This window comes from Tachysurus vachellii, chromosome 11 (assembly GCF_030014155.1).
Source record: "Tachysurus vachellii isolate PV-2020 chromosome 11, HZAU_Pvac_v1, whole genome shotgun sequence".
Classification (NCBI taxonomy): Eukaryota; Metazoa; Chordata; class Actinopteri; order Siluriformes; family Bagridae; genus Tachysurus; species Tachysurus vachellii.
The window spans coordinates 17481324-17493530 of NC_083470.1; the positions used below are offsets into that span (position 1 = coordinate 17481324).

At 36.1% G+C, this 12207-nt stretch overlaps 1 protein-coding gene across 3 annotated transcripts in view; it reads left to right on the top strand.

Moving 5' to 3' along the window:
* Positions 1-2378: 2378 nt before the first annotated feature.
* Positions 2379-12207, top strand: part of lmx1bb (LIM homeobox transcription factor 1, beta b) — a 53368-nt gene continuing 43539 nt past the window's right edge. Inside the window, exons 1-3 of one of the 3 annotated variants that reach the window (XM_060881551.1) lie at positions 2379-2390; positions 5380-5505; positions 6083-6269. In XM_060881551.1, the coding sequence (XP_060737534.1) occupies positions 5436-5505; positions 6083-6269 (257 nt within the window). In that variant the 5' untranslated portion in view covers positions 2379-2390; positions 5380-5435. Of the gene's footprint in view, positions 2391-4897; positions 5115-5363; positions 5506-6082; positions 6270-12207 lie in introns of those variants that run through there. The other 2 variants (XM_060881550.1, XM_060881549.1) reach the window with 2 other exon arrangements.

The following is a 12207-nucleotide window of genomic DNA, read 5'->3' on the forward strand; positions in this document are numbered from 1 at the left end:
AACTAAACTGTGCATGTCTTATTTTATTCTCGGAAAGAAAAAAAAATCCGTTTTCCTCTCAAGGATTTGACTCTTGTTAACTCATATTTATCTAGTCTCCGAGTTTCTGTAGTCGTGGTTATCTAAAACATCTCAGTCGAGATCTCTGTTGCGTAAAAATAACCGAATAAGCTCGTTTCATGTGATCACGTTTAGTAAACTTTCCATAGGTGGGTGAAATACTAAAAAGGTGCTGGAAAGAAAGTAGAACTTGCTTTCTCACAAGGGGGCGACAATTGCACCTTGGTCAAAAATAAATAAATAAATAAAACTAGAGAGAGAGAGAGAGAGAGAGAGAGAAAGAGAGAGAGAGAAATTATAGTTGCTAAATGGGCGAGGAAACATTATTATTATTATTATTATTATTATTATTATTATTATTATTATTATTAATGTGCGTTTTTCTGATTATGATTACTGTCTCTGTTAATAATTGTTCTATCCTTGTCCTTGATGATCATCACTGATGGACTTATTTAAGATTATGCCGTAAAAGATGCAGTTTGACGATATTGGAGTCCAGATAGATAGAATAAAACACATTTTAATCCCTTGCTTTAGAGTTAGTTAAACGGATACAGAGCTTCACAGGAACACTCATTAAAAGATCAAAGTGCATTCGGACATCAAAGTTAGTGCCATTGTAAATTACTGTACGTCTGCCCGAGTCACTGCAGTGCGTTCTTAAGGATATATAAAATGCGTTTTTAACGGTGTTGCTTTATGGTTTGTAATTCCAGTATCCATTTAGAAACAGCCCTTTATAACTGAACGTGAACACACAATATTAACTAATCAAAAGATATTAAAAAAGATGGATTAACATGAACCAACTGTAACAATAATTAAATACTACACAGTAGTTTGAGTATTTAATCTTTAATACGGCTTTGAAAATTGGCAGGTATTATTTAACTATTGGTGTTTTCTCGGCTCTCCCTGTTCGGGGTCGCCACAGCAGATCATTTGGGCCGCATGTTTGATTTGGCACAAGTTTTACGCCGGATGCCCTTCCCCAAATCTCCCATTTATAACAAAACTTGGGACGAGCACTAAGATTTAGCTCTTCAGTGGCTGTACAAGCTTCCTGCCCGGGAATCGAACCTAGGCCGAGCAATGAGAGGACCTTCTGGGCCGCCAGGAGGCAAGTATTAGCTAACTGTAAAGTCTATAAAAAATAATATGCATAATATTAAGCAGAAGTATTGAATCTATATTTGCAAATAATATCACAATCAATATATATATATTTTTATCGTTTTTAATCTTTTGTATGTTTAGGTTTGTTTCTGTATAAAACACCTTGATTATTTTTAAATAGAAACGAATAAAAATAATAATAATTTAAAATATAAGTAAAAAGGGAAACCCCGCCCCCAGCCCAGAACGAATTTTGCGAATTGTTACACATTTTTGATCGTGAGAATATGTTGGAAATCAGTCATTGCCATAATGTCATTGCTCTTACCTTGTGACACAGTAATCCAGTTTCTTTAACGACACACCCTTGTTGTATTAAATGTGGGCAAATTTAAGTATATATTGAGTGTAAATAGCCCTTCTGTCCCGTACTTCCAAACCTCTGTCTCCTCGTGCGTGCGTGCGTGCGTGCGTGCGCTGGTGTCATTGCCGCACGTGCCACACACCTGCAGCTTAGGTACTTCATTTTGTGGGAGGGGAGGGCTCTTTTAATTGTTATTCTCTAACTTGCAGGTTGTATGACGTTTTAGTCGACTTAGTTTATGTTATTCTACCAAAATGAGAGCGCTCATATTTGCAGAGTTTGGGGATACTGACTGTGAGGCCAAAGTGTCACGAAACCCAAGCCATTGTGTGGCGTTTGCTTTGATTGTTTTTCTGCTGATCCAGTGAGGCCGGTCTTTATGAAACACTTCGTAAACCATTGACTGGGTTCCAAAACACGGGCATTTGGCTGTACTGCTACATGCAAGTCACATTGCTGATGGCGTCGGACGTAATTCAGTACGGGTTGTGACAATATGTTTTTTGACTTGACTTTATATTTCTTTCCTGGCGCTGTATTAACGATAGCAAAATATTGAAATTTAAATTCTTTGGTACAATGGTTCATGCAATGGTTAATTCGAATATCATTTGAGCCATGGTGCAAAGGCATACTTGTTAACTCTGGTTGCGTATTCAAATATATCTTCTAGAAAGTATGTATTGTGCATAGATCCATTACCGCGCTACCCTGAACAAACTATGTTTTAAACGCTAGAGGGCATATTGTACGGATCAGACAGCTTCAGAGGCTTTTAGATAATGGAGCGGCTCCGGGGTTCTTCAAACACGCTACAGAGGACATCCAGTAAACTTAAGACAGCAAGGTAACTGATCTCTTTATCTTCTAATAGGATTGTGTTACGTATGTCATGTATGTTACATTATTATTATTATTATTATTATTATTATTATTATTATTATTATTATTATTTAATAGTCATGGTGAATATTCTGTAGGATTTGATGTTCCCGTATAAACTCGGTTATTTTCCTTAGGGTCCTGAATTTAAAAAAAAAAATTCACCTCATCATCATCATTATTTGAAATTGTTGGTGTGTTGTAGAGCTTTTACGAGAAAGTATTAAAAGAGACATATTATTCGTAGGCCGAATGATATTTTCGTATTGTGTTATTTATTTAGGGATATGATTGTCATTAAAGCACCAAATTCTGCTTACATTGTTTCTACACATGTATATCGTCTTAAATGCCCTTACAACAAAATCTATACAAACTGCAACTATCGTTTTTTAAATCTTGAACCCCGCTTGCATTTGGCTGAAGGAAAGCAAACTGAACGCGTACATGTTCCGAAAAATACATGTTAATATAAATAAACTGTACATCCGCTTTTCCATTTTTTAAGACAATCGAATAATTGAAACCATAGTCTGGGGATATAATTTCATCTGATGGCAGGTAGCTTTTTGTTTGGTACTTTAATTTATGCACTGGAGTTAAACCTGGGATCAATAATACCATTTAACCATAGAAATAAATCTGGATACTTTATTACATTATGTATTGTTTTATATATACTGATATAGTGTTTGTTTCACTCCCTAACACGCTACTTTTGGAGTTTTTGGAGGCAGGGAAAACGAAATGTAGCAACGATTTTACTTAGAGAGCAGGAGTGGACAGACGTGACGTGTGTGAGTGTAGCGAGCACACTGAGCTAGGAGAAGTGTATGATTCTCGAATGTAAACCCACAAAGTGAGACTATAGAATGCAGTGGGATGAGTATGGAGTGTACGGTGTGAAACACAGAAAGCTGCGATAGATGGATAGAGAGTATAATAGGCAGAGAGTGATAAGAATATTTTAGCATAGAATATTTCTTTGTAGGCCATAGGCTTATTTAAGGTCAATTCATTGTTGCATAATACGGGTTAATATAATTTTGTCATAAGTTATATTTTCTTATAAAAAAAATTTAGTAGATTTAGAAGAGTAATGATTAAATAAATAAATTGGCCCAAACAAGAAAAATCAAAGCCAGAACAAAAATTGTATTAAAGCAAACTGCCTAAGACTCATTCAGTTCTGTAAAGAAATGTAGACCCACTGTGTGTCATTGCTGTTTTCGGTTAGGCTTCAAATTTTATTAATTTACTAAATTAATTTTTGGCCAAAATGTTTTCATGTAATTATTATTAATTGTATTTAGATTCATTTTCTGTAGTAGTCTACAAAATATAAACATTTTCTAACTTTAAATCAAACCGACAGGTATAATTCCACACATAAGGCAAGGCCAATGCTAAGCTGCGGTCGTATTTCCAGAATTAATTCCAGGAAAACTGCGCACTATATGTTTTATTTGTTTAAGATGTGTATTTATTTATTTTATTTTTTTAATTTATGTATGTATTCATTATTTGAGTATTTGTTTATTTGCATTTCAAGACAGGGCGCATATCTTATAAATACATACCCCCTCCCACCTCCATCCTGCGGGCCACGTTTATCAGTCTTGATCGCCAGGTGCATCTGAGACAGAAGGTCAGAAGGTTCGAGGCTCTGTAACGCACACAAAGGCTGGAAGCGGGCGAACGGCTCATGCGATGCTCCACTACCTTATATCAAAGCAAGCTTTCACATAGGAAAAAGAAAATAACTTCAGCTCAGCCCAAAAAATCCCACAAAAACATGACCAATCAACCGAGACAGTGGTCCAGTTCTATGATCAGGCCATATTGTAATGTTATTTGGATTAACTAACACATTTCGTTATTATTATTATTATTATTATTATTATTATTATTATTATTATTATTATTATTATTATTATGTTGCAGTTACACGGTTTTATTTGGTTGATTATTTCACAGCGTTTTAATTTCTAAATCGTGCAATAGTTTATGAATTTTTATCTATTATATTTATTTATTCAAAGGGAAGACAGCGCCTATTGCTCGTGGTGACCATCGTTAAATATGCTGTTACGGCTTCATTGCTTCATTACATGTGCTGTATGTGTCAAAATTACTCAAAAAAATATACATTTTCACCCTCGACTCACTCTACCTGCAGCATCTATCTATCTATCTATCTATCTATCTATCTATCTATCTATCTATCTATCTATCTATCCATCCATCCATCCAACCATCCATTCCGTTACTTAGACATTTTAGCGTCTCTTCGTCTTTCGCTGGTTCTGGTAACGCGTTTGGAGGCGGACCGGCTTTAGTTTCCACTCGGCACCAATCGTGTCCTGGCGGCAGTAAATAGGCTGAGGAGTGACGCGGCCAGTAAGGGGAGGGCGTATTTCGTTACTTCTACCTCAGTTTAGGGCTTTCCTCAGCGCTTGGGATCTAAATGGGACACTGTTCCCACTGTGATGTCTCAGGCAGATTTACTTAGATGTTTTCTAAGATATTGACTAGCATTCTATCATTGCTTACATATTTTAGTGTGTCGAAGCAACTGCGAACGTAGTACAGAACGAGAGGATCCTCCTATTTCAGTTCGCCGTAACGCGGCAGGGGTACAAACTTTGTGCTAAAAGCGCGTCTAACCTCCAGCAACCCTAATTAACAGGTGATTATCAGCGCAAATTTATCATGTTGGCTGTTTTCGGGGTGCCTTTTTTTATTGTTGTTTTTTTAATACGAAAGTAAGCATTTGATGGAGCAGTGATGTTGACGTTGCTAGCTGTACTGAGAACTTTCAAAAGTTGGCCATTTTAGCTACAAGCACAATAGCGTTGAAATTGTGTGAGCTAAGCACTGCCTTTGTGGCTTTTTTTTTTTGGAATTTGAAGTTATGGTAAGGCAAACGAGATGTTTTATGGATATTGCAACAGGTCCTGAGCCACAGCCGAGACGCTTCTCTGCGGGAAAATTGTCTCAGCGCTCAAGTATGTTGGACGGTATCAAAATTGAGGACCGTTCTCTCCGGACGGGACCAGCCACTCTTGGAGTTATGCTAGGTAAGCTTTTGCAGGCTGCTTTATGGAACTAAACACGGCCGTGAAGCGTGATTTTACGTGCTGCTTTACAGAATATGCAAAATGCTTGTCATGTAGCACTCAAATGATTCGCTGTCCAGTAATCATACCGACTGTCTGACAGACGCATCCTTGCATCATCTTTCTTGCCTATTAAATGTTAGTTAAATGACAATTATTTTATGGCATCATTGGTTTAATTTATGAATCCTGTAAATACAACCTAGCAATTGCAGAAAATATCTAGGCCTTCATGATGTAATAATTATTCTGCGTTTCTGTTATGTCAATTATGTTAAGTCAATTTACCTAAATTAAAAACCCCGTGTTGTCTACTAATTAATTGGTGGAAATATCAACATACATAGATTGACTTCTTAGACAAAAAAAGGGGGAAAATTTTGAACACGTCTGAAGCACAAGTTTAGAGTTGGCCTGTCTAACCGGGGGTTTGTTTTTATAGAATAAATCTTATTATGCTTTACCTACAGTTTGCATATTAATTACACCTTAAGAATGTATATAAAAAACGAACTAATATTATGTGTTTTGTGTCCAGGCTCGGACTGCCATCAGCAGGCGATGTGTGAGGGTTGCCAGCGGCCCATAGCCGACCGCTTCCTGATGCGCGTCAACGAGTCGTCGTGGCACGAAGAGTGTTTGCAATGCGCCGTATGTCAGCAGCCGCTCACCACCAGCTGCTACTTCCGAGACAGAAAACTCTACTGCAAACATGACTACCAACAGTAAGGGCAGATGGCTTATTATTTCTAAAGAAAAACTCCCTACCACCCATTCAGTGGTAATAGCAGTATCAAGGATTCTGTTTGTCTGCTTGTTTCAGTCGAATGCCTACTGATCCTACTGGATGCCGTTTTTCATGCTTCTGCTAATTTTGGCGATCATTTCAATAGGCTGAATTAGCGTACATGACTCATAAATACGGTTACTGTCAAGTCCGTTGCAGTGGTTTAAATAAGTACGTTTTTGTTTAAGAATAAGTATAATACGTCACTTTAATATTTTCGTTAGTTTGTTTCATAGAATTTAAATTTCATATGCATGAATACTGTTAAATATTTTAATTATTACAAGTATTCTAGTTTTGAAAGTTAGGTGTGGAAATCATGCCTACACTTCCTACCCGCTGAGTGCCGAATCCTGTATGTTTCACTTTTTCACAAACAATTTGTAAATTGCTTACTCACAGTTTGTGACTATTTGTAAACTTTGTAGTGTCTGTTAATAATAATAATAATAATAATAATAATAATAATAATAATGAATGTTTTAGAGCCAATACTGTCTTCATTTTTGTACAGTGACATGAATGATAGTACGTGGTTTTGATATAAATTAAAGGGTGCACGATTTATTTTATTCTCACCCAGTACTTCTTATATAGTTTTTTTTATACATTTTTATTTATTTATTTATTTATTTATTTATTTATTTATTTATTATTAGTAATTTTTGTTGCATAGCACTTTCATTACTTTGCAATTGTTTCTAAAATTGTTAGGGTGAGCTCTTGCCTAGGGTTCTAGATAGCTGGTGTGTTCTTCGGTAATCTGGTACCAATTTATCAGCCTTGAAACCAAAATTTAGAAAATCATAAGAAGGTATTCTGGAGTAACCGTGAAATTGTCTAATTAATAAAAATAACGATGACACTTATGCTGAATGAAGCTAAATGTTGTTATCTTTCTCTGCTTTTCTTTTCTTTTCTTTTCTTTTCTTTCTCTTCTTCTTATTTTCTTTTCTTTTCTATTCTTTTCTGTCAAACAATTTCCCTGCACTGATGTATGTTTTAGGAAATCATACAGCTGTAGTCATTTTGACAATTCATTCAGCCTAAAATTTCATCATAAAACTTAAGAAATTTACTGTGTTTTAAATTTTACTTAATAGCTTAATACTGAAAAAAATAATTCAAATTACAGTTCTTGCTCACTTCTGTAAGGATTATTAAACATTACATATAGTAAGTGTTTTTATAGTTGAATTTGCCAATAACCTTTTTAAAACGTTTAGATAATCACTATTTTAATGAAATAATTTTAATTGCTAATATCACTCCGCACAAATTTCTTGAATTGTAAAATACGCAAAATGTTTTAAAAACATTCTACTGTCTTATCTAAAGATGACTAATTTAAAAACTGAAAACCTAATGTCACTAATTTAGTATAATACTAAAAAAGTATTATTATTATTATTATTATTGTTATTGTTATTGTTATTATTAATGTTATTGTTGTTGTCGTTGTTTTTGTTGGATTCTTGTTTTATAGACGATAATTCTTTAATGAGCAATTTAACGTTTGTCAAATTCATAGCTTTACTATTAAAGTAACAAAACCTTGTAAGTCACTTTTACCTTAACTTTCATGTTGGTGTGTTCATTTCAGTGAGGGTGTAGCCATGATATATCGCCCACCTGTTGCCTATAATAAGGTTTCGTGATAGTGGTATTTTAAACAAGATATTAGGACAGCAACGCTAATTGTCTCACATTACCGCCCAACCTATTACGTCCCTCACGGACATTTTGCCGTTAATTATAGTTTCAATTGCAATAACTAGGCCCACGTAGTCAAATATTAAGCATTGAAGTTCCAGGCCTGTATTTTTGTTGTTGTTGCTGCTGTTATTGTTGCTGTTGGTAATTTTTACCATCACCACATAATAGATCCTAATATATCAAGTTGTTTTATAATATCGCGAAAATGAGAACCGATTTACAGTGCTTATTTCCTTAGCAGGTTGCCTAAAAGCGCGATGAATAACAACCGAGTGGTGCATGTTTATTTGTTTAAATGTTGCAGAATCTGAGGTTTTAATACGTCGCTGGGCATTTGGCGGATTTGTGAGGAACTCTCTTCTTAGTACCGTGCAACAAACAATAGACTTCATGTATGGCATTACTTTGTAGTGGATCATTCTTCCAGCATTGCTAACATGGCCGTGAGCAGCGAGTGGTAACAGGAGGAATTTCATAGCTGACGCTTTGCTGTCCATCGCCCTGGAGATGCTAGCAGTGCGGAGACACGTCCAGCGTAATTCCCGAGGGATCTTTTTAAAAGCAGTCTGTTGGTGCAAGGTGTGTGTGTGTGTGTGTGTGTGAGAGAGAGAGAGAGAGGGAGAGAGAGAGAGCGTGTGTGTGTGTGTGAGTAGGCTATTTGCTTATCAGTGTGTTACGCTATAGAGTCTGTGTGTGAGAGTAGGCTATTTGCTTATCAGTGTGTTACGCTATAGAGTCTGTGTAGTTTTTTTTATTTTTTTTAAATAATTTTATCGACTATTTTATGGCACTAAATTTCAAGTGGTATTAAGTACAACGGGGTAATCTCTCTCTCTCACTCTCTCTCTCTCTCTCTCTCTCTCTCTCTCACTCTGTCTCTGTCTCTGACACACACACACACACTCGACACGCCTTGTCAGAAACGGTGGGATCTCCCCGGAACATATTCACACGCGTCTCTCCCACATAGCAGCACCGTATTTGTTTATTTTATCCGCAGTTACCGACTACTTTGAGATGTAATTGGCACCTTTTTGACTTTTATTACATTCATTTAGGTTGTAGGCTTGTCATCCCGCAGAGCGCCCGTGGCTCAGAGCGAAGCGTCCTGGCCGTTTGGTTGGAACACTGCCTAATAACATTCCAGCATCAAACTGATTCATGCCCTGTAATCATGAACTCCATAAATCACAACAGTGGGCAAACGGTCATATTTACACCTCCGACTGAACTTTACAGCGCCGAGCTCTAGCGCCGAGGCGTGGATTTATAGTTGCTGCCCAACATGCCAGCTCAGAGCTATTAAGAAAAAAAAAATACCAGACGAGTGACTTTGGAATAATGACATGTATTTGAGAATGTCAAATGAAGTGTTGATGATGATGACGATGATGATGATGATTATGGTTATTATTATTATTATTATTATTATTATTATTATTATTATTATTATTACTACTACTACTGCCAATACTACTACTACTACTACTACTACTACTATTACTACTACTACCTTATTTAGTTAGTTATTTGCGTAGTTAGGTAACTAGTGATCTTACACGTAGTAATCTTCTATTGTTTGCCGCTAGTTATATAGTCCTAATTAGACTAATATTTCAGATGATTAGCGGCATGATTAATTAGCATTTTAAGTGATCGTTACACTGGTACCTCCCCTGTACTATCAGCGCGCGCTAATAGATGAAAAAAACAAAACAATTACAATAATTTCTAGCACATTCTAACACGCCCAAACACAAACACGAGTTAATATAATCGATAGAAAAATATCAATCAATAGTCCGTGTTCCTCTGATCAGTAATGGCGGCATATATTCTCACATTTTTTCGCTAACTCTGAAATATTAAGTTTTTTATTTTTAATTATTTTAGAATTATTCTCAGATGATCAGACTATGTACTGCAACCTGTTGCTTGGAAGGGATTATGGGATTTTTGATTTTTGCCATCTGCAACCTCAGCATTGGTGTGTGTGTGTGTGTGTGTGAGAGAGAGAGAGAGAGAGAGAGAGAGAGAGAGAGAGAGAGAGAGAGAGAGAGAGAGAGAGAGAGAATTGCTGGAGGTTTAAGGAAGAATTTTAATGCAGTGTTGTGACTTTAGTAAGTATTCTAGATCAGTATTTTGTGATCAGGCTTTTCCTGTTGCAAAACAGTTTGATTTCTAAACTGTATACAAAGAGACTAACACTAAGAGTTTTGACACACACTTATGACTTTCTTCTATCAATGATAATTAAATTTTACATTCAAAGACATGTTTCAATTTTATCTTTATTATGGAATTATCTGATACTGTTCTTGCTGTTGATTGGGCTGAACTTGTTAGGTCCACAAGCAATTTTTCTAAGAGTGTGAAGTTCTCTTGTGTGCTGATGGATGTATTTTAATACTGAGGGGGTGTCCTACTTCCATGTGTTGTTTTTAATTAGCCCTGCTTGGCACATGGGACAGTGTTAGCGCTGACGAGGATGGATTTAGGTGCTGGCTGTGTGTTGGATTATCATAGCCTTGGATCCTCCCAACACACCAGGACACAACTAACCACACACACATCAGGCTTTTAACCGCAATACTCTCAGTGTTTAATACTATGCTATTCCTTAATGGTGTTTTAAGCATTTTTAAAAATACAAACTGTTACTATTTTTTTTTTCTTGAATGGAGCAGATCTCTTTTGTAAAATAACAAGCAACTACAAGGAAAATTACAGATGGTTAGGGTTAAAGATTACAGATTTCTTTAAAGCAGAACATTAGTAATAAATGGACATGATGTAAATGACATGAGTATGTTGATTTTTCTCTAGCTTGTATTAGCTCAGTGTTCTACTCAGGACTGCAGGTTGATATTAATATATATTACTTAATTATTTTTTTTAATTTAACAGGTTTGCATTTAACCTTTTGTGAAATCATTTGTCATTCTTGATTCATTCTTGGTACATTCTGCACTAATTGTTTTTGCAATAAATCATATTCACAGTCATCTATACTATATTGGTGTAACTATTCATAGCATATGGATCATTGACTTTTTTACTTGAATAGATAGCAGCAGCATAAATAATGACTGACTGGTACACCATTGTTTAAATGCAAATGCTTGAATTTGAGAAGGGACATCTGTGCAGTAGTTAAACTTAAACAAACTTAATGACAACGTATACCTAAAACATGGTCTCAGATCAATCACTTGGCTCTGAGAAAAAAAAAAAAAATTAAACTTTTTACCTTTCTGTTATTATTCTGTGGTATGTCCTACGTTGCAGTTTCCAGTGATTTGCTATGGTTAATTCTTGAATGATTATTTGGATGTTTAAACTTATGTGCCTAGTCTTTTTTGTACTTTCTTGTGTTCTTGTCCTCATATGATCGTGGGCATGATTACCTCCAGACGTTTTTCTCAGAAGGTACTGTAGAATGTACAGGGCCTTTGACAAGTGAGACTCAAAATTCCATCTCTAGATGTGGATCAAGCTGATGCAATACTAATGCCTAAGCTTCCAGTGCATTTCTCATGCACACAGACCTATCACAGGGATGCTAGAAAAACCTTGCAGATGGGTAACAAGTTGCACCAGTCCATGCAAAATGGCAAAGTCTTGCTTTAGCATCTTACTTACACATTCTAACAGAAAATTCAGTGGCTGTTCACAGAGTTTAGGTGTAGCCACAAGCATGGGGCTCACTTTGGCAAAGTCTTGTCACGTCCTAACAAGGTACTTAACAGCTGAAACACGCATGTTTGCACAGAGACATATGGTTAAAGAGCCAAAAAACAGGAATTGACACACACACTTACTTTTGCCATATTTTGAAATACTCATTGTGATTCCATTTATTTACATTATCTTTTTTACAGCTTGCATGTGGGCTTTAAAATAAATCATCAGTTTGGATCGGCGTCAGATATGAATTTAGTGATGAACGCTAATTTTATCCTTTTTTATACTCTCTCTCCCTGTCTCTCTCTCTCTCTCTCTCTCTCTCTCTCTCTCTCTCTCTCTCTCTCTCTCTCTCTCCTCCTTTTCATATCATAATGAGCTTACAGTCTCTTCTGCAGCAGTGACTGGTCTGAGTGGCAGACCACTGCTTGTGTATCCTAGGCTGTCTGACTAAGCCCTTGTCTGCTTTGTCCTGA